We start from the raw sequence: 23,549 nt of genomic DNA, 5'->3' as shown, positions 1-23,549 counted from the left end.
ACTCTCCGACGGCTTTTTTATTTATTAAAAGTAATGAATAAAGAACGTAGTAAATTGGGAATAAAGTCCTCGCACATCCGTGTTATTTGAATCCAGGTGTGATTTTGTTCAGAAATTCCCGGGTGACATATGCAGGAGCCAAGATTAGTAAGGATAAATAATCACAACCATCAATAAAACAGATTTAGATAAAAAGTTGGTCCATAAATTTTGCACGGAGAAAACTTCAAGATAAAAAATGTTGCTAATTTATTAAGAATCTCTTCAAATTATTCGTATTCGTGTTAAAAAAGGGATTGTGGGCCACTAACGAATGAATTGATAGGTGTACCAATGTTTTGCAATGATGTCCGAACACGTTTTCATAAAAATCATATCATTTTTGCATTTCGTCATGATGTATTATTAAAACAAACGCAGGTGTGTGAATACGTGTTCTGGCATTATTAAGAATTAAATAAGATTTTATCAGGAAGTGGTCATTTTCCAGTTTTTAACAGGATTGCCAACAATTTGAAGATATATAAATGAATCAGCATTACTCATTTTTCCCAAAATTTTATCCCAAAACTAATAGGTTGCTGGAATAGATATATAAGACTTAAGTCCGTAACAAATCCTCTAGGGCTTACATTTTAAAATCAATCTTTAGATTGATGATGTAATTTCGTAATATAATGGTTGGCAACTAAATTTTTTTGGTAGTCTGTATTTTATAATATTATATTTATTTGTGTGGTTAGCGAAATTACATTAACGGAATATCACACGGACGGAATTGCTCCTACCTAAAATAATCTGTTTTTAATTGGCATACATTTTAGAGGGTTAAGTGTGTGCTAAATAAATTAAGTTGCAAAAACAATAATTAATTAACAAAAAATTAGGTGAGGTTAGCCTGTGCTAGTTTTTGTTGACATGTGTAATTCCAGTAGGTGTAAATTAAGTAATATTATAATTGTCTCAATATGTTATATCATCTGTGTGTAATGTATAGTAATGACATACTAGTAAAAACACAATGGAGACTTTTGGTATCAAAATATACGAAAATCTTTGTTCAAAGACAACATAATATGTATGTATACAGCTTAAAAAACTGTCACAATAGAACATTAACATATATGTATTATTTTAACAAAAACATCACTGAACTGAGAAAAGATAATAAATAAATTGAAGACCTTATGAAATAGTACTTGACGTTATTTGTGCATTGATAATAGTACTATCTTACATTTTCACTTTAAATTATTTAATTTAATTTCTAAATGTATTATCTAATATCGTAATATTGATGACTTGAGAGAGAGAATGAGTCACAGAAAAAGTGTAAAGATACACGGGCAAAAGGTGGATATGATAAGGTTTGCTGACGATATTGCTTTGGTTGCTGAAAGCGAAGAAGAACTGCAAGAGGCCTTAACAACCATGAAAAGCATTCTTCAAAACAACTAAAACATGAAGATAAATAAAGACAAAACAAAGCTGCTGACTGTAGGCCGAATGCAACATCAGATGAGAGTAGAGATGGCAGGAGTTCCACTAAAGAACACCAAGGAGTTTGTCTACCTCGGGAGCAAAATAACATGGGACGGTCGGTCTAAGAGCGAGGTCGACAGCCGTATACATCAGGCTAGGCTTGCATTCAATAAAAGGTCGAAAATAATAGAATCCAATAATATAGACCTAAAACTGAGAATACTCCTCATAAGACCTATGTATGGAGTATCTTGATGTACGGCTGCGAAACATGGTGCCTATCCGAAAGAGATAAACGGAGACTAGAGGCTTTTGAGATGTGGTCCTATAGAAGACTGTTAGGAATTTCCTGGAGAGACCATGTTACAAATGAGGAGGTTCTCCAAAGAATCGAAGGAGGAAGGCACCTGCTCAGGACCTTGTCCGAAAGGCGTGCAAGATGGATCGGCCATGTTATACGACAAGAAGGCCTCTTGCATGTCATAATAGAGGGTATGACCGAGGGGACCAACTCTAAGGGACGCCCACGCCGAGAGTACCTGGAGGACCTGCTGGTGGACGTGCGCTGCTCATCATATGCAGAAGTCAAAAGAGCCGCACAATACAGGGAAGAATGGAAGAGGAGATTAGATAAAATTGCTGCAAACCAATCCCAGGATTGAAACCAGAGAGAGAGAATATCGTTATGTACTTTTTATATTCCTCTTTAACACTTTAATAATTCTTCGCCTAGATATATTTATCTAAATTTAACACTTCCTAAATCTGTCAATAGCATTTCAATAAAACATATTTTTAAATTTTTCTATTTGAAATACATTTTTGTTTTAGAATATAAATGAATACAAATCTTGGAAGTGGGAATTAAACCACTTCCTGACGTCTGATCGGGCTGAAACTCGGAAAATAGACTCGTTGTCGATGATAATTTATCAACTTAGTGGCAATCACTCATACACACGTGAACGTAAACCCATTCCTTTGAATTTGAATGCCATTACATCAGTTAATATACGAGATAGTTATCCATCCTACACAGTCGGGATTTGGTTCAGTTGTTAGCGAGGTTAACTCCAGTCCCTGGAAAGGAAGGTTCAATTCTCATTGAAACCAATTAATTAATGTTGTTTTAAAAGATATTTTAAAAGTTCACAGAATTTAAGAAAGAGTCCCTGGGGAGGAAGGTTCAATCCTTAGTGAAACCAAAAATATATGTTCTTAAATACGTCTTTAAATAAAAGTAGATGTATTACAGTAGAAAAAACTTCACTTTCCATTCCTGTCACGTATCTCAGAACAAGTTATATCAAGTTATAGATGGTATCTACTAATATTATTGTTACTTTTGTATGAAAATGAACACAACATAATTCAATTCACTGAACGGTACTGAATTCCGTCCTATGTAATTGTAGCAGTATAATGTTGGTAGTGAAATTCAAGCATGTGTAATTTTGTCATGTAAGCGGTTAGAACTTCTTGTATTTTGTTGTAAATATTTTCGTAGATAAACCGTGCCGGGGATGACATGTTGCCGAGGCATCTATTAAAAAACACGCTTAGCAAAATGGTTTTTATTTTTAACGAGAGCGAATAAAATTCTATTATATTTTACCTTTTGTTAAAAAAGAGTAACATTTTTCGCAACCTAAGAAATGGCCTCCACCTCCTGCCAAGGAAAATAATAATAGCTTTTCATTACTACAAAGAGGCAAAGCTCTTGTGTTTGGTGAGGGAATTCAAGTTGAAAATAATAACACAATATTAAAAAAACGCAAGATTTATCGATAATTTTCTTTATTTTTGAAGTGAAACTTCTTTACCCGCGTCATGCAATTTCGAGTACCGGAGTAAAACCAACTCATGACCGAAACGAAAATGCGGGACCGATTAAAGTTCATTTGATCTAGTCAAAGTTTTGAAGTAAAATATAAATGCTTCTTAGCTCATCTCGACAACTGGCGTTGGTGGTGTAATGGTCAGCGTAGTTGCTTTCCAAGCAGTTGATCCGAGTTCGATTCTCGGCCATCGCACATTATTTTTTTGTTTTTAACGCCTTTTTTTTTTTCAATGGTTGACCATAATATCAATCCACTAAGTAATATTTTAGGCCTGTAGCATACTTGAAAAGTTAAAGAATGATATAAAATTTTTTATGATGTTAACGATAAAAAAATAAAAAAAAACATAAAATTACCATAAAAAATGGGCCAACGGCACGCGGTGTTCCCAAGCGGTCACCCATCCAAGTACTGACCGCGCCCAATGTTGCTTAACTTCGGTGATCGGACGAGAACCGGTGTGTTCAACATGGTATGGTCGTTGGCAAACGCTAAACAATATTAATTTCTATTCTACCTGCCAATAAATATATGAAAATTAGTATAAAAAAGCCCTAATAATACTGAAAACATTAGCAAGGTGTGTGCGACGTTGATAAAAATAATCATTACATACGCGCTTGAAAAAGATCGTAATTACATCCATAACTTTGCAGGAATTTTTTTTTTCAATGGTTGACCATAATATCAATCCACTAAGTAATATTTTAGGCCTGTAGCATACTTGAAAAGTTAAAGAATTTTATGATATTATTAATGATAGTAACGATAAAAAAATAAAAAAAAACATGAAATTACCATAAAAAATGGGCCAACGGCACGCGGTGTTCCCAAGCGGTCACCCATCCAAGTACTGACCGCGCCCAATGTTGCTTAACTTCGGTGATCGGACGAGAACCGGTGTGTTCAACATGGTATGGTCGTTGGCAAACGCTAAACAATATTAATTTCTATTCTACCTGCCAATAAATATATGAAAATTAGTATAAAAAAGCCCTAATAATACTGAAAACATTAGCAAGGTGTGTGCGACGTTGATAAAAATAATCATTACATACGCGCTTGAAAAAGATCGTAATTACATCCATAACTTTGCAGGAATTTTTTTTTTCAATGGTTGACCATAATATCAATCCACTAAGTAATATTTTAGGCCTGTAGCATACTTGAAAAGTTAAAGAATTTTATGATATTATTAATGATAGTAACGATAAAAAAATAAAAAAAAACATGAAATTACCATAAAAAATGGGCCAACGGCACGCGGTGTTCCCAAGCGGTCACCCATCCAAGTACTGACCGCGCCCAATGTTGCTTAACTTCGGTGATCGGACGAGAACCGGTGTGTTCAACATGGTATGGTCGTTGGCAAACGCTAAACAATATTAATTTCTATTCTACCTGCCAATAAATATATGAAAATTAGTATAAAAAAGCCCTAATAATACTGAAAACATTAGCAAGGTGTGTGCGACGTTGATAAAAATAATCATTACATACGCGCTTGAAAAAGATCGTAATTACATCCATAACTTTGCAGGAATTTTTTTTTTCAATGGTTGACCATAATATCAATCCACTAAGTAATATTTTAGGCCTGTAGCATACTTGAAAAGTTAAAGAATTTTATGATATTATTAATGATAGTAACGATAAAAAAATAAAAAAAAACATGAAATTACCATAAAAAATGGGCCAACGGCACGCGGTGTTCCCAAGCGGTCACCCATCCAAGTACTGACCGCGCCCAATGTTGCTTAACTTCGGTGATCGGACGAGAACCGGTGTGTTCAACATGGTATGGTCGTTGGCAAACGCTAAACAATATTAATTTCTACTCTACCTGCCAATAAATATATGAAAATTAGTATAAAAAAGCCCTAATAATACTGAAAACATTAGCAAGGTGTATGCGACGTTGATAAAAATAATCATTACATACGCGCTTGAAAAAGATCGTAATTACATCCATAACTTTGCAGGAATTTTTTGAAGTGAAACTTCTTTACGCGCGTCATGCAATTTCGAGGACCGGAGTAAAACCGACTCATGACCGTGACGAAAAAACGGGATCATTTCGCTATAGGAGCCTAGCTAATATTATATACCTAGTTTAACTCACTCTCCTAACTCATCTTCGCTGTCTACAGGCAGAGCGCACGACTGTGGTCGTGAAGAACCGAGGTTCGATCCCCGCTTTAACTAATTTTTTTTTTCTTTTTTTATAACTTTTAATTTTTTTTATCACATGCTACTTATAAATATGTCAATAGACAGAAAAAAAGAGAGAATGAAATGAAAAGAGAGAGAGAGAAGAATACTAGAAGTTTCACTTCTGTCTTGCGTAGGCTTGACACACCCATTTTTTTTATTAAAACAGATATGGACTCGTAGAACAGGTTGTTTCCCGGAATTAATCGAGTTCTTTCAAAGTTATATTCAAGTTCTGCTCTTATTTCAGTTCTGTGAAGCCCAAATGACCCAAAATTATTATACAAAAACAGAGCTTGAATTGAACATTCATAGAAATTGAAAATTTTACTTCGAAACTTTATGAATTGTTAAAATTCAAATAGTAGTTTTAAGTACTTTTTCAATTTAAGTTTAAATTCATGAATATTTTCGATCATTTTTAGATTAAAGAAAGATTTAAGTTTAAGAATATATTTTCTAAATTTCACACTTAAGGGCGTAAAATCATTGTTAGCTTTGAGAAAATGGTTTTGTTCTTAAAATTAATTTTACGCTAGAGGTCTATATCATATCGGTCTATATTACGATAGAGCTATATATAAACAATTTGACCAAAATTTCTTTTCTACCAGCTATTTATTCTGAAAAATTAGATATCACATAAAGTTTGATTATTAAAAAAAAAACTAAAACTTTTTCACATAACGGTGACAGGTATTGTTAAATGAAACACATAATTTGGGATATCATTTCGCCACATATTATGTTTAAAGGGATCAACTGTCTTTGGAACAATGACGACCAGGGATGGAATCGTTTGTGACTATTTTCTGATAAAAAAGGCGTGAGGCTTTTTACCAACTGTTCTTGATTCGGATGAAAATTCCTTCGCATTCAGTTCAATTCTATTTTATAGTGAGATAAAATGGTCCGAGTGAATTTAATCCAATTCTAGCCCAAACTATTTTTAAATATTATTTTCTAAATACGTAACGTTATGATAAAACAATGTCTAATCAAAAGTTGTTATAAGGGTTTTGTAAATTTTAGGGTCAATATGCTTTTGGGCTATTCTGATTTTACAACGGGTACTGCAAATACACGTGCCATGACTATCGCTAGAGCGATTGTTATAATTAGGACATATTCAAATAAATTTAGAAATTGCATGTAATAAGTTTATGATATTCCATGTTTATTGTGAGTCATTGTGTGTTTTTTTGAGCTATTCAGAATAGTACTGTATAGTATTTTTAAGAATACTACTGTTTATCATTTTTACAAATGTAAATCAATACCTTTCTGTCGAAACAAATCTCCAATTATATTCAACTATGCAATTGATCATATTTATCCAACTAACTGGAGAAAACTAAAATAATCTTGATTTAATCAAATAATTAAAAAGATCTTGGAGTTATATTTGATTGGAAAATAGAATTTGTACATAGGTCATATTAATTATTATTATAAACATTAGTATGAATACATAAGAATTTTTGCTGACATCATTAAAAACTGTATTTTTTATTTGTTTCCTTACTTAGCTAATTAGAGCATAATTCTGTTAGTTGGTCACCTCACCATCAAAGTCCATTAAATATGTTGAAAAACTTAAGGAAAATTTTAAACATCCCTTGAAAAGAAAATAACTACGATGTTTTAAAATTAAAGAAAATGAATTAAAACACGTACAGTTGAGAATCAGCGTAGGATAAGAAACCATTTTTCAAAATATTAAATTTAGAGCTCGACTGTTTCAAACTTCTGAGCCTGGTCAATTTAAGAGTAACTACTCGATAAACTAGGTATAAGGATCGACTTTAATGCCACCATTGACAAAAAAATTATCTAGCCAACTCGTCAATTCTTCGCCTACATGGTTAAGCAAATGAGTATACCAATGATATCGACAATTTTAATGCAACGAATTCGATAATTACAATTGTAAACAAATGTAATGAAGAAATTATTATTTTCCATCTATTGTTTATAACCCTTATGAACAAAATTGTACAAATTTTAATGTATAATTCCTATGGGTGTGTAAAAATAGTAAATAAATAATAAGACTGTATCTATAACTTCTTCACACAATATAGATAGATAGAGTAATGGCAGCGTTACGTGTGTGAAAAGAATGAAGAGCTGGGGAAACCTACGCAAGAGTGTTAGGTATAAGGTAGGTATATGCATAGTATATATAATATATATATGCATAAACAATGAACATGTTCTCGTGGCACCTGGGCCAGACACAGGTGGAACGCCATTGTTAGGTAATTGCACGAGATCGTTTTAGAATAATTAACCCCTCGCTTGGGGGTCTTTTTAGAATAGGGATTTACCGTTTATAGGCGCCTAGTGACCTTTACACGGGCAATATGTCTCTATGTTTCGGCCACATTGTAATTCACTTTTTTTTGGATAGTTTTGATACATATTAACATAATATTTTTTTTTTTTTTTTTTTGTTTGGTAAAATATTTTTTACATTTCAAAGTTTTCCAGTAATGTTGGCCTCACTGGGTGGCTTGCCCGTGCTGAGGCCTTCATTTTATAATATGAAAATATAATCTAAGTACAATCTACAATATAAGATAAAATAATACATTTAATATATAATCTTGTGTGTTTGTGAGTGATGTGTGTTTATATTGGTTTTGTGTGTTACGAGTAGTTTTTATTTTTATTTTATGCTATGACATTTTGGTAATATTGTCTTTTTTGTTGTTTAATCCATTTTGTAATTTTGTGTGTGAATTTATTTTTATTTTCCTCAATTTTAATTTCAATTTTTAGACTGTTGAAAGCTTTTATAGCATGGTATTGGTAGTGTCTTTGTCCAAAACTTGAATTTACTGTTGGAGTTTTTATGTTTTCTTTGCTTGTCTAACTGGTCTGTTAGTGTTATTTTGTGTATGTTGAAAATTTTTTTTTTTGTCAAAATGTTGTTTAGTAGTGTTTTAACGTATAATTGGCGTATATCTAGTACGTCACAGCTGTTGAATATTTGGTCTAATTAACAGATATACAAATAAAATTACAACGTATTGTGTAGCACAAAGGTAAGGCTTGTGCGTGGGTATTATTTTTGTAATTATTTTCACAATGGCAAGAATAAAATATAATATTAAGGTGTTCATCTTCTTAGATGATAAATAATATACAATTAAGTTCTAAAAGGACAAACAATAGATGAATGAAAACAACAAAAAAAACGCAAAATTTGACATTATCAGTGGATGTTGTTAAAAATAAAGTACCTACTGATGTTTTTCAAAAAGAAGAATTTATATTAAAGTATGTAAAAATTGTGCTATTTGTATGGTAAAAAAACTGATGTAAATAGCCACTACTACAAATTACTGTTGACTTAAAAGAAAACAAATATATTTCGATGTATTTTAGGCCAGATTTAATGTGTTTTTTACAATAGGTAATGTTGTGATGTAATGTGTGCTAACAATGTCTAATCAAAAGTTGTAATTAGTGTGTTGTACATTTTAGGGGAAATAAAATCAATATGCTTTTGGGCTGTTCAGATTTTGCAATGAGGTACTGCAAATACACGTGCCATGTTTTTGGACAGAGCGGTTATCCTTTTTGTGAAATTGTAAGGACATATGTAAATAAATTTTAGACATTGCATGTAATATGTTTATAATAGTCCATGTTTTGTGTGGGTCATTGTGTGCTTTTAAAGCTGTTCAGAATAGTACTGATGGAATTTTTAATTAAAATATTTAGGTAATTTCTATATATATATATATAATGTACTGGTTACGGAAGCTGTGATTTTGTGCTAGGTTGTTGGATGAGCAATGATTTTCGTGAGACTTGAAAGATTTAAAAAGTTACATGGTACATTGTTTGAATTGTGTCAGAAGGTTTGTATGACCGGTAAATACTGTTAAGATTTCCTAGAAAGGTCAAATAATATAGGTTTATCCAATATTGTGCAACACAAAGAAAGCCTAAGAAATTTGATACCTGTTCTGAACTATTCGGATTTAATGTGAAAACTAGGATCGGACAATTACCACGGAGGTTTGCGTTCAAAGCAATTGGGGGTTTACGTTCTCTAACGTGAAAGATATGACCTTTTTGATCTTCGTGAAATGGCTGAACATTCCCTAGGGTTGGTTGCTTGTGAATGGGTGCGAATGTAGGGGGTGAGGGGCCGCTGTTTGGACCCGCTCCAATACCGCGGAAGCTGATATTATACCTGATCCCAGGCGCCCGCGATAAATTTCCGTGGCTTCTTTATGGATGGTACATTTACCGAATGGATGATACTTAGAGATGACTTGCAAGCTGTGCTCAAAACAGCAAAAATGCTCTAAATGTCCTCAAATTGCCGATTACGACAATTCTACAGTAAGTTGTTCAAGTTTATGTGAAGAAAAATTAACAACTTTGAAAGTTAACACATCTTAAAACTATTGTTATTATATATCCCTAGTCAGAAGCCTAATAAAGCATGACTCAATGTACAAAGAATCCAAAAGAATTTTAGAGCACATAAATTACCCGTCGTTTGTGAAATATTTTAATATTCCGACTTTAGAGAACAGACGAAAAATAAACGACCTACAATTTTATTAAAATTGTTTAACTCTAAAATCGATTGTTGTGAACTCCTGCATTTGATAAATATGGATGTATTTGAAAATAATTTGAACTTCGCAAACTTAAAACGTCGTTTGTGCAAACTAATACTATCTACTAATAACTATCGTTAACAACAATTTTATATATTTTTTAAAAATATTTATTTATATATTGTTATGGTTTGATTTGGAAAATATTGGCAAATTATCTAGTTTAAAGAAACTTTTTTTATATTTTAGTAAACCTATATTTTGTAAGCTCTTATATGCTACGTAATCTTTATTTTTTTAAATATGATGTACTGCATCGTACGTAAAAGCACTGTGCGAGTGTTGCTTCCGTCACACCTTAACTTGTTGTGGAGCTTGCAGAACTCGTAAAATATATCTTTCCTTAAACCGAATATAACAGCAATCGCGATTAAAATTACTTTGAATTCACTGATCAAAGAAAGAAAAAAATGTTTTTAAGTACAAATTGTTTATATAGCTTATAATAAAATAATAATAATAATAAATTCTTTATTCCAGGATGTGGGGAGGTGAGTGCAATCCCACACATCCCATAGAGTAGAGGGTATAAGTACAGACAATATTTACATAATAGGATAGTAAAGAAAATAGATAAAAAAATAAAAATTAAAAGTTAAAAATGAGATTAAAGTAATCCATCGGATCTAAGATTGTGGGAGCAAGTATCTTTCTCCGATGGTCTTCAATGCTCGATTCTGAAGTCGACGGGATTCCATGATAAGAATATTTCTGGAATGGTTTATCCTTCCCCTCAGTCCTGCAATCCTGGTTCTTAATAGAGCTGTAAATCCTGGAACTCACCCTTCTGTAAACATTGAAGAGGCGCTGCAGTGCCTGGGGAGTCCGAAAATCAATCGGTAAGCGTTGCTCCCGAAACCTTTCCATTGTTCTTTTTTTTTAAGTTTGCCCAAAGCTCGCATGTGTACAGGGTGGTCCAAAAAGCTATGAAGAGCGTCCTTTTCACTCGTGGACTACAGAGCCGAAATCTTCTACTGAGGATTTTACATTTTATACTCCATAGAGGACTATGCTTGACAATATCTTCATCATCCGTCAACTTATTGTTGATGACATGTCCTAGATATTTTGTGGTTCCTACTGTTTTCAGAAGCTCACCATTCAAAAAGGCGGGGGAATGTTATATAGAGAGTGATTTATTTTTCTTAGAAGTAGACATAAATACACGAAGAGAAGAAGTAAAACGACCAATCATCAATTTCGGAGGCGGGTATGGATACGCCGCCACGGGAACCAATTATTGGAAAACCAACACCACTGCCATAGGTCACCCCAAGATGCCATGTTTGCTATGTTTAATATGACTTAGCAGGGGTGCCAGGGTTCATGGGGTGAGGTTTGTCTAGGTCTTGGCAGCGGCTTTACACCTACTGCGTGGCAGGTCGGATCAGGAGAGACTGGTTGAGGAAGACATTTTAACCTATCCAGCCGGACGCTCTCGACACAACGAAATGGGAGGGAAGGATTCAGATTCCTACCCACCCCTCATACCATTTTCCTTCCTAGAACTTCCTCTCCTTCGTTTCCCTAAATAGACCCTCCACACAGCGTCCCCAAAGATGACATAGGTTCTGTTTTTTTTTCTCCGGGCGTCCTATCCTCTGTGGAACTAATGTAAAAAAACATATATTTTTAAAGGTACAGAAAATGTCAGAAATATAAAAGTTTACATTCTATAATTGAAACTATAAAGTCATAAATGGATACTATTTAAAGGTTATTTACGTGTAAAAAATTCATCAAGGGAATAAACAATAATTTTGCCTTAAATTTGTTCTTTTATTTGATCTAAGCTTATAAAAATAATTTTATTTGACATTTAAGCTTCTTAGAAAACTTTTTTTAGAAGATTCCTGAAAGGCTATTATAAATATTAGTGTGGAACCTTTTGCACGGTAGATTAATTTGATTTCGGGATGATTAAATTTTATCAGAATATTCTTTTACCTGAAAGCTTTTTGCTTTCTGTGAATAACGCACAAGAGTCTCATTTTTTCCAAACCGTCTGGAGGCAGTGATACTATGGCATATCCATTTGGGGTATGTTGTGTGGCTGAAGGTAGTGGGAAGGAGAAAGAGATGAGGAAGAGGAAGGTGAAAGAGCACCTTGATATTCAGATCTGGTCACCAAACACAAGCATCATTTCAATTCTGAATGGTGGTCTTACACCAGGGCGATACCTTCCACTCTTGAACGTACCACAAGTACATATACTATGTATTTACACCAGGGCGATACGTTCCACTCTTGAACGTGCCACAAGTACATATACTATGTATTTACACCAGGGCGAAACCTTCCACTCTGGAATGTGCCACAAGAACAAATATTATATATTTACACCAGGGCGATACCTTCTAATCTGAAACGTGCCACAAGTACATATACTATATATTTACACCAGGGCGATACATTCCACTCTGGAATGTGCCACAAGTACATGTACGGGACGTGTTTGCCTGCACAAGAAAAGACTGTAAATAATAAGCACCGGCACACATCAGTCCTCAACCTGGGTAATGATTTAAGTAAAACACCGTGAGGTTTTCTATCCAAACCATCATAAAAGAAAGACGATTCGAATCAAAATTCACAGTTTAATTACAAGTATTGTATTGGTATACAGAACGTACAAAGGGGTGTAGCTTATAAGTACTTCCTATTTTTTACAGCCAGCCCAATTCACAAGAAATAGTTATATGTATTTCAATACAACTGGGATTTAAAACACAGATAGAAAACTGATACAACCGGAATCCTTTCAGCGATAATTTCAGATTGGGGCACATTGTGCATCACCGCGCCTTTACGATACAGTAAATGGCGTGGGCGACTGCTGCAGCAGTAGCCAGTTCAATTGGTAGCCAGCAGGAATCGGCCAGCTTCTAGGTTGTCAGCATCAATGGCTAATTTAGTCAGTAGCCAGGAAGAATTGGCCAGCCTCTAGGTGTTCAGCATCAATGGCTAATTCAGTTGGTAGCCAGGAAGAATTGGCCGGCTTCTAGGGTTTCATCACCAATGGCTAATTCAGTTGGTAGCCAGGAAGAATTGGCCGGCTTCTAGGGTTTCATCACCAATGGCTAATTCAGTTGGTAGCCAGGAAGAATTGGCCGGCTTCTAGGTTTTCAGCATCAATGGCCAATTTAGTTGGTAGCCAGGAAGAATTGTTCAGCCTCTAGGTTATCAGCATCAATGGCCAATTCAGTTGGTAGCCAGGAGGAATTGGCCGGCTTCTAGGTTGTCAGCATCAATGGAGCAGGGATTGGCCAGCCTCTAGGTGATCACCGGCAGTGGGCAGTTCAGTTGATAGCCAGCAGGTATTTGTCAGCCTTTAGGTTGTCAGCATCAATGCAGCAGGGATTGGCCAGCCTCTAGGTAATCACCGGCAGTGGGCAGTTCAGTCGGTAGCCAGCAGGTATTTGTCAGCCTTTAGGTTGTCAGCATCAATGCAGCAGGGATTGGCCAGCCTCTAGGTGATCACCGGCAGTGGGCAGTTCAGTCGTTTGATTATAAGAGCCGGCACACGGAGACGCCCCATTCTTGTAATGATGACTGATGCGTCTGACTCAGCTGATAAAGTGCGGCCGTAAACAGCTCGTTAGAAATAGTTGTAATCTTTAAAATGATTGTGCCGTGATGGAGGAACAGAAGCGACTACAGATTTCAGTTAACACTCAGGAATTTATAATTATAATTTAACAGATCGCGTTTTAACTGTTTAAGGTGTTCCGTCCAATCGTGTTAATTTTTGAAATTTGACTGCCCAATATTATAGTGTTTTTAGCTATTTATAATTTCTCTGGCAAGCCCTCTTGTGACGTCAATATCTTTTCCACAACTTGTTTTCGTTTCAGACGCAGGTGTTTTTAGGTGAGAATAATAATTTCGCACAGCGACTGGTTTGTCAATATTTTGATTTTTCTCCGGCTCGATTTGCTTAGTAACCGATAATTGTGGTGCATTTTCAACTCGTAAACAATATTTATCAGAAAAAGGGGTCATCAAACTTGCCAGGTGTTCAACCTTAGTCGCAATTGAGTCAAAGCAGTAAATTTTGTTTTCACGTTCGATACAAGTACATATAATATATATTTATATCAGAGCGATACCTTCCACTCTAGAACGTGCCACAAGTACATATACTATGTATTTACACCAGGGCGATACCTTCCACTCTGAAATGTGCCACAAGAACAAATATTATATATTTACACCAGGGCGATACCTTCCAATCTGAAACGTGCCACAAGTACATATACTATATATTTACACCAGGGCGATACCTTCCACTCTGGAATGTGCCACAAGTACATATATTATATATTTATATCAGAGCGATACCTTCCACTCTAGAACGTGCCACAAGTACATACACTAGAGCGATACCTTCCACTCTGGAACGTGCCACAATTATAATACTATATATTGTTTTAAATGTTTAAATTGTGATAAAAACAAATTCATCATATAAAATTTACTTGAGCACGCCGTCAAAAATAAGCCAATATTGTTTGTTCAGTATTTGAAATATACGATCGTTTGAAATGACATGAGCCACAGATTGACTCAATTACAGTTGCATTATTGCACTTTACGTGATTAGCAGAGCGGAAGACGTGGGTGTTTAGTTGCGCGTCGCATCGGAATGAACATCAAAAATAAGCCAATATTGTTTGTTCAGTATTTGAAATATACGATCGTTTGAAATGACATGAGCCACAGATTGACTCAATTACAGTTGCATTATTGCACTTTACGTGATTAGCAGAGCGGAAGACGTGGGTGTTTAGTTGCGCGTCGCATCGGAATGAACAACACTCATAATGTCACTATTCACTCACTTACAGTAATCCCACTTGGCATTTCTGCTGCATTTACCGTTCTTGTATGTGGTTCAGAAACATTACGAAAATTACAAATTGAGCACATGCATAATTTCTATCCAGTTAAAATAGTTCTATTACAACCAACGATATAATTGCCTTGTTTTAACTGGACTGTTTTGCAATTCGTCAGTCTGTAAATTTGTTTGTACGTTCCGTTTCCGTTAAGATGGTAGCCGTTTTAATGCTTCAGAAAAGATTCTTTTTTAAAATTTATTAGGACTTTATTTTTGTATTTTCTCAATACAAGGGTATTCAATACCTGTTTGAAGAAAGTTCGAAAAAATAATTGTCATTGAGATGGTGACTTTGAATTTTAAAGTTAAAATATTGTTTACAATTAAGTGAATAGATATTTAAATACCTACATTCAAATCTGATGAACTAATTGGACATTTTGGTTTTGTTTGATGAAATCAGAGAAAAACTGTTCACAGTGCGCATAGTATATATTTTATCGTCCGGTGATTTCCTGTTTTTTTAATAAACAAATTTACATAATACACAGGGTGTTGGGGGTAAAGTGCGCTAACTTCGGGGGGTGATTCTACATGATTTTAGAAGTAAAAAAAACTTTAATCACTTTTTTCGAAATTCTAATCTTTTAAGGCATTTTTTAGTTAAAAAGATATTTTTTTTGTATGGGAAAATAAATATTCCTTTATAAAAAAATATTTTTGCATGGGAAAATGAACGATGGAATTTCTAAAAAAGTTATATCTTTTTTACTTCTACCGCCATGTAGAATCACCTCCGGAGTTAGCGCACTTTACCCCCGGATACCCTGTACATAAAAATCCAAAGCGAAGCTATGATAGATAGAAAAGTTGATATTGATTTGGTTGTAGTATGTATATACTTTACTTTGTTGGTGTTTTTAACCGTATACTTAAAATTCTGTTTTATAACTTAACCCATTAGCAATATCTTTTAATTACCTAAAACACTTTTTTAAAATTAAAATTACTTTAAATTTACAGTCACAATTTACAGTACTTTTAATAGTTTCATATTCGCATTCATTATTCAATAAAAACTGTATGTTTAAAAGTTGAGGTGTCAAATACAATATTCATTTTATTGTTCATTCGTTCGCCCTGCACAATTACTGGAAAACTGCAACCAACGCCGATTTAATTAATTTAACATTGGAGTGCCCGCATAAAATTATTTGCCAAGATGAAGTGCTTCACGAGAAAGGATTATTTGAAGATGACTATTTTCTTCTATAAGTCACGTAGGATGGAGACGATGGGTGGCCCTCAAAAGAAAGAAAGTTGGAGACTTAAGACGAGACAATACCCTATAATTAGACACCCATTCATAGCTTTAATTTTTATGAAATGTAGCATTGATTGATGAAAAAATAGCTTTAATTTTGCGTTTTCATAGCATTTATAGATAAATAGGATAACGACAAGGAATGGGAGTGGCAAGAAGGGAAAAACAATAATTAAATTAGCAAAATCACTTGAAACATGTTTATTGTATTATTGATTGAAACTCAACATGCCACATGTTTCTACAGTAGAGTGTGTCATGTTCGTTCCACGATATGTCAATACAAGATTATTATTACAAGAGCGACTAAAAATTCTTTTTTATTATCGCTAAAAACACCATGTATCGCTTTAATTCGTGAAAATATCGTTAATGCTATGAATGGATGTCTCTACCTATAATAAAGCCACAATCTAAACGACGTAAGTGAAACAGCCGTGCATAAAAATATGCGCCGCGCGACCCTTGTGTATTGGACAGACCTGCGGTTGAATTTACCTTGTCAAATCTCTAAAATAAAGTGCAAATCTTAATCACATAAGTCGTGTTAAAACAATAATCGCAGCCCGACCTAATGGACGTACCTACAGTGAACGTTGCCCTAGCAGGCCTGGAAAATCGATCTTTCCGTGTGGTTTATTTTAATTATTTCTGTTGTGCATATTACTAAAATCTCAAAGGTTTCTAGAGGGATCCTTACAAAATTTACTAATTCATCGTTTAGAAAAATAAAATATGTGTTTAACGCTAATTTTATAGTAGTTGAAACCCGTTTTAAAAATTTTCACACTTTAGAAACATTTGAGAATTTAGTAATACGTTCATCAGAAATAATAAAAATGTAAGCGACCGATATTAGAGTCCCCTGTCGCCTTAATATAATGAAGAGCACTGTTATTGGAATGGGTTATTATATTAGTTTTCATCTATTCTGAGGACTTATCATTGTTCTTTGGATCTGCGAAATAGCGGCGATTTTCTCGAACGAATGATTTTCGGTTTAAGTTTTTACTGCAAAGAAAATAATTTCAATAGCATTCTGTGAAAGCCAAGGCACGCCACTCCCATTATTCAAAATAGAATGCCGTTTGAAATTCCCAATTCAATTTATTTGTTGAATGGCATAAAGGGAATGGCATAGAAATTGAAAATCGGTATAATGTTACATATACCGCTATAATCGGTTAACTGTCAACCCATCAGAGATATCAGCAGGTGAAAATTACAAATCGGTTTACATAAATGAAAATGTATTATATGACACTTGAAAATTGGATTAATCTTAGGATTATAAAGGTTTGCCCACTCACGGAAGTATTGTTTCTTGGAATGTAAGATATAACATAACTCAAGGACATGCAATGAAATCAGACTACCAATAAAGGACAAAGCTAATACAAATAACATTTTTCTCTAAAAAGGGATGAAATATTATAACACCAGTTAGTACATTCATAAAATATTGTAAGAACCACAATAAACAAGAAAAAATAGAATATTTTGTAAAGTTAAATGTACAAATAAATGAAATAAAATTAATAAAAAAAAATTGTATTATAAATAAGCTTCCGGCTGTGGGCTAAGTAATTGATTGGTTTTCAGGTAACTTACTGGTGATAATAGTGGTGACCCTATCCAGGAGGCTGCGATCAATCACCAATTTCTTCCTGGCAAACCTCGCCCTGGCGGACCTCTGCGTGGGCATCTTCTGCGTCTTCCAAAATCTCTCCATCTACATCAGACCTAGGTCAGTTATAAACAACTTTATCGTTCTTATCAAGTGTACCGTAAAATTACTGTATTTAAAATAAACTTGCTTGTTCTATTTTGTTTCATGATAACTCAAAACAATGAAAAGTCAACCCCACATTTAAAAAACTAACCTTTAAATCTAACCTACCTAATCCATTTAACTTAGTTTTTGTTTCATCACTTTTGATGACTTTGTTTCTCTTTTTAAAGTTATGTTGAACTGTCATTGTGTTAAGTTGTGCGGTTAAAATTCTATTGATATCTTGCAATGTTTTGAGAACATTTTTGTTTAAGTAAAATAGCATCTAATATCACTTTCTAAATCTTTAATACCAACAAAACTACAAATGATTCATATTTAAATTCTGTACGAATAGTTCGAAAAATGTCTGAAGTTTCCCGTGAGCAAAATTCTTAAAGTAATTTGTATAACAAATTTTTCAAACATTTAGTGCTAACCCACAAAATACACCTAGGTGTACAGAGTAAGCAAGTTTCATTTAAAAAATATTACATTACGGTTTTGAATTCACAGATAAATCTTTTTTGTAGTATTGCTTGTATCAGAAATTAACAAAAAAAAATTGTACGCAATTTTTTAGATCTAACTCTTATTTGAGTTTGAAGCTGAACATTGAAAAAAGAAAGCACCATATTCCACAAAGTATTTACTCTATAATAGGATATCGCCTAAACTCAGTAGTATTCTTCTTTCCACTCCTTCTCACCCTGTCAGCTAAAGAGTCCATCCATGTTTGTCATGCTATTATAATTCCCGTATTAAGGTCACGTGAAGAACGTAAACAGTCCGACAGCACTACACAAGATCTCCCCCATCTACAGGGTTTTCCAATAAGAGGTGTTATTTTGAATAGCCCGCTATTTCGGTAGATGTTACTTTTGAAGCTGTCATCTTTTAACATTTGACAAGTAGAAACTACTTCATCAATAAAAATGGAACGATAAACGCTTCAACAACACATTGAAATTATTAAAATTCACTTGAGTGAATCAAATGCAAATCATCTTAAGTGATGAGGCCCATTTCCACCTCGGTGGCTTCGTCAACAAGCAAAGGCTCGGAAAATCCAAGAGTTATTGTAGTTGCTGCTGCGGCCGGCCTGGAGATAAACGATAGTGATATAACTGAAGTAAAAAGAGTACCGGACAGAAGAACCGATGTCCCGCCCAAACTGCTAGTTCACTTTTCGAACATAACAACCAGAGACAACCTAATAGAAATATCAACTCTCCATCAAGGATCTCTTACATGATACCATATATATTGGGGAAGAACTGACTCAATATCACAAAGATCTAATATGGCAAACAAAAAAATGTGCCAAAGAAAAAAACTATTCTTATGTCTGGTATAGAGAAGGTAAAATTATGACAAGGCGAACCACAAACGAAAAAATTATCTATATTAGACATGTAGATGATTTAATAAAAATTACCTAAAAGTTTAAAATTAGGGTTTCCAAACAAAATTGTTCTTTCTAGTTAAAATAATAACTGCACTTAATATTGATACAGAAACACTAAACAACACAGAGCACATTTTTGATAAAGCGACTGAATGCAAATTTCTCTTCTCAGAAAAACACAATTTAAACATATTATCCCAAAATATTAGAAGTATTCAAAAGAACTTTGATAATTTCTCTGTCCTATTAAACGAAATAGACATAAGTTTCGATATTATTATCTTGAACGAATGCTGGTTAGATGATTCCTACTCAAACTTAAACTTTAAAAAACTATACAACTTTCCATACCACAAGACATCTTATATAAAATGACGGTATAGTGATTTTCGCCCAAGATTCACTAAACTCCTCCATAACAGAAATCTACATAACAGAAGCAAACTGTATCCAAATCTCCATTGGACCAGACCTCTCCATTTTTGCCATTTACAGACCTCCATGTTATTACAATCTCTCCCCTTTCTTTACCTCCTTAAATAAACTTCTTGAAAAAAATAAAAAAAACACAACAAATAATTATTGCAGGTGATATGAATATAAACACACTAAACCTACAACCAAAAACCACGGAATACTTAAGTCTATTTACTCACTACGGACTTAAATCGACAATTAACTCACCAACAAGAATTACGTCACACACTGAATCCTGCATAGATCATATATTTGTTAAAACGAAAAAAAAAACATCTTTATCCATTATTCGCTCAACAGTCACAGAGCATTTCACAACTACACTAAGCATACATCACAACAAGAAACAAAAAGAAGAAAAAAACAACACCGAGCAGAACGAAACAAATTTTAAGTCCCTAATAGCGGACATACAAAATGAATCTTGGTCAAATGTTATAAATGAACTAGACCCAAACAATGCCCTGAATACATTTATGAATACGCTTGAAACCTACATAACTATACACACAACAAAAAATCCCCCCAAAATCTACACACACAAAGAGATTAAGATAACCCCATGGATCACGAAAAGATTAGTCAACAGTATTCATAAAAGAGACACGATGCACATGCAAGTGCGCAAATACCCAAATGATAACAAACAAAAAAATTACTACCTACCTATATTATAGAAACCTATGTAATACTTTAATTAAACAAGCCAAATACAAATATTACAAAAAAGAAATGAAATCCGCCAAAAATGATCCCAAAAAAATCTGGAAAATCGTAAAAGATATTACTTACCCCAATCCGAAAAAAGCTCAAACATCAAAGAACTGTCAATAAATGGAAAAAAAACCGTAGCAAAGAATGAACCTAGTAAAATAGCAAATTTCATTAACTCACAATTTGCAAAAGTTGGCTCTACCCTGGCTGAAAAAATCCTTCTAAAAAACGGCACATCAGAAGACTCTCTAGCCAAACTATACTCTACCATACAACCAAATCATACGTTTAATGTGCATAAAGTAAGTACTAAGGAAATCTCGGATTTCATTATTTCTCTCAAACCAAATTGCGCGGTGGAACTAGACAACCTTTCCAATCATATACGGATTAATCTGCGAGAATACATACTTATACCTCTTCAACATATTTTCAACCAAAGTTTTAGCCTCGGCATTGTCCCCGATCACCTAAAAATAGGTTGTATTACTCCAATACACAAATCGGGAGACAAAACTATGATTTTAAATTACAGACCTGTCACTTTGCTAAATTCACTATCCAAACTACTAGAAAAAACTATGAAAAAAAGATTGCTCGCATACCTTGATAAATACAAACTGATCTCAAACAGCCAAATCGGGTTTCGAGCGAAAATGGGAACAGAAGACGCCTTATCGGAACTAACTACTTACATGGTCAAAAACTTAGATGGCGGGTCAAAGGTGGTAGTGGCTTTCTTAGACCTAGCAAAAGCTTTCGACACCATCTCACATAAATTAATACAACAAAAACTCAAAAATATCGGCATAACCGGTCCACCACTAAAATGGTTCATCAACTACATTGAAAGTAGACAACAAATAGTAAAAATCAATAAACACGAAAGTGACAAGGTAGGTAACAGGTATGGAGTACCGCAAGGCAGCGTCTTGGGTCCCATACTTTTTCTCATCTACATAAATAGTCTAACTGAGATAAACCTTGGAAAAATAGAGTACAAAGTAATCAGTTACGCAGATGACACTGTAATTTTATTCAAAGCACAATCATGGGAAAAGGGCTACAAAAACATAGAAGCAGGGATGACTGAAATGAATAAATGGCTAATGAATAATCTTCTTACACTGAACATTTCTAAAACAAAATACTTGACTTTTAGTAAAACAAAAGCTTGTCAGCCAGATAGTCGCACACAATTACATCTTCACCCCTGCACCAATACTTCCACAAATAACACACGCCAAACTTGTGACAAAATAGATTATGCCGATAATATCAAATATCTCGGCTTAACTGTTGCCCATAATCTAAAATGGGATCTCCAAATTAACCTAATAACAAAAAAAAAATCTGGAAACAATCATACATCATCAAAACAATACGAAACATTATGTCATTAAATCAGCTAAAAAATATATACTTTGCACTTTGTCAAAGTATTCTAATGTATGGTATTTCGGCATGTATGAGTAGCAGTTGACACTTATCTCAAATCCCTGAAAATTAATCATAAATCAATAATTCGAATTATGTTTAGAAAGCCTTATCAACATCCGACAGAACAGCTAATGATTGAAAATAACTTATTAGACATAAATAAACTGTTCATAAAGAAGATTATCTACATAAACTGCATAAAAAAATTACCACATCACATAACTCACTCGCAAAACACGAGAGCAATTACACACAAACAATTAAAAGTACCGTATATCAAATCAAATTTCGCTAAAAGACATGAATCTTACCTGGCTCCTCACATATTCAACATGTTCCTAACCCAAACTAAAACTTACGTCTTACCAAATAATTTGAATTGGGTGTTCAAAAGATTTGTAAACTGATTGATGGTAAAAGAAAGAACAGATATTAGAAATATTCTAAACATCTAATGCATTTTACATAACAAACTGCACACAAATTCTATCAAAATTACAAAATTTTACAATTAATTATAATACGAAATACTCATTTCATATTTTTATACATACATTTATTTTTCTATTTTTATACTACTTATTTTTTTACTACTATTTTTTCTTATTATTTTTATTTTACTATTTTTTACTAAACATTTGGTTTATATATAAATTGTTAATTACCAGCTACTTATTATTACATTACTACTTTGTCTAGCGAGGAGGGTAATGAAAAAAAAAAACATCTGTACAGAACCAAACTTAAATAAACGCCCGGGTTGCCGGCACTGAAACTGAAACTGAAACTGAAACAGAAAAGCCTCTCTATACTCAACGTACGCAATGCAACGTACTTTCAATAGCACTGTTGGTGCGGTTTATGGTCCGGCGGAGTTATTGGTCCTTACTTTTTCGAAAATGAGACTGGAGCAACAGTTACGGTGATCGGATTGCGCTATTGAAAGATGATTAATGATTTTTTATGGCCGGAATTGGATGGTATTTATCTGGACAGCGTTTATTTTCAATAAAACGGTGCTACGTGCCACACAAGCAACGAAACCATTGATCTTTTACGATTGAATATCATAATAACACCTCTTATTGGAAAACCCTGTATATAATGTATTGTGTGTTTGCAGCTGGGTATTTGGCGACTTCCTGTGCAAGATGTATCAGTTCACCCACTGTCTGAGCTACACGGCCTCCATATTCATTCTAGTTGTGATTTGTATGGAAAGATACCTAGCGATTATTCACCCAATAACCTGTAAACAAATCCTGACTCCGACCAGATTGAGGGTAAGCCTGTTGTAATTTTAATACCTACATTCTTGTTAGTTGTTATACAAGCAATTCCCGAAATTTAGAATGTATCCTTTTCTCAAAACAATAACAAATTTCTGAAATAAA

The 23,549-nt window shown here is 33.9% G+C and overlaps 1 protein-coding gene and 4 non-coding genes across 5 annotated transcripts in view; 1 reads left to right on the top strand and 4 right to left on the bottom strand.

Annotated features, from left to right (window-relative positions):
* LOC149424642 (trissin receptor-like) overlaps positions 1 to 23,549 on the top strand; it is a 91,926-nt gene that overhangs the window by 42,566 nt on the left and 25,811 nt on the right. The window contains exons 5-6 of the mRNA XM_089631085.1: positions 17,948 to 18,092; positions 23,279 to 23,438. Coding sequence (XP_089487211.1) covers positions 17,948 to 18,092; positions 23,279 to 23,438 — 305 coding nt within the window. The remainder of the gene's footprint in view (positions 1 to 17,947; positions 18,093 to 23,278; positions 23,439 to 23,549) is intronic.
* On the bottom strand, positions 3,691 to 3,809 carry LOC149424650 (5S ribosomal RNA). Its single transcript, XR_016302191.1, has one exon. It is a non-coding gene; the product is annotated as a 5S ribosomal RNA (ribosomal RNA).
* On the bottom strand, positions 4,133 to 4,251 carry LOC149424649 (5S ribosomal RNA). Its single transcript, XR_016302190.1, has one exon. It is a non-coding gene; the product is annotated as a 5S ribosomal RNA (ribosomal RNA).
* Positions 4,575 to 4,693, bottom strand: LOC149424648 (5S ribosomal RNA). Its single transcript, XR_016302189.1, has one exon. It is a non-coding gene; the product is annotated as a 5S ribosomal RNA (ribosomal RNA).
* Positions 5,017 to 5,135, bottom strand: LOC149424647 (5S ribosomal RNA). Its single transcript, XR_016302188.1, has one exon. It is a non-coding gene; the product is annotated as a 5S ribosomal RNA (ribosomal RNA).

Source organism: Hesperophylax consimilis, chromosome 4 (genome assembly GCF_061612785.1).
Source record: "Hesperophylax consimilis isolate HC1 chromosome 4, BYU_Hcon_1.0, whole genome shotgun sequence".
Taxonomy (NCBI): domain Eukaryota; kingdom Metazoa; phylum Arthropoda; class Insecta; order Trichoptera; family Limnephilidae; genus Hesperophylax; species Hesperophylax consimilis.
Note: the sequence above shows the minus strand (reverse complement) of the source record. Positions and strands in the feature narration are given on the sequence as shown.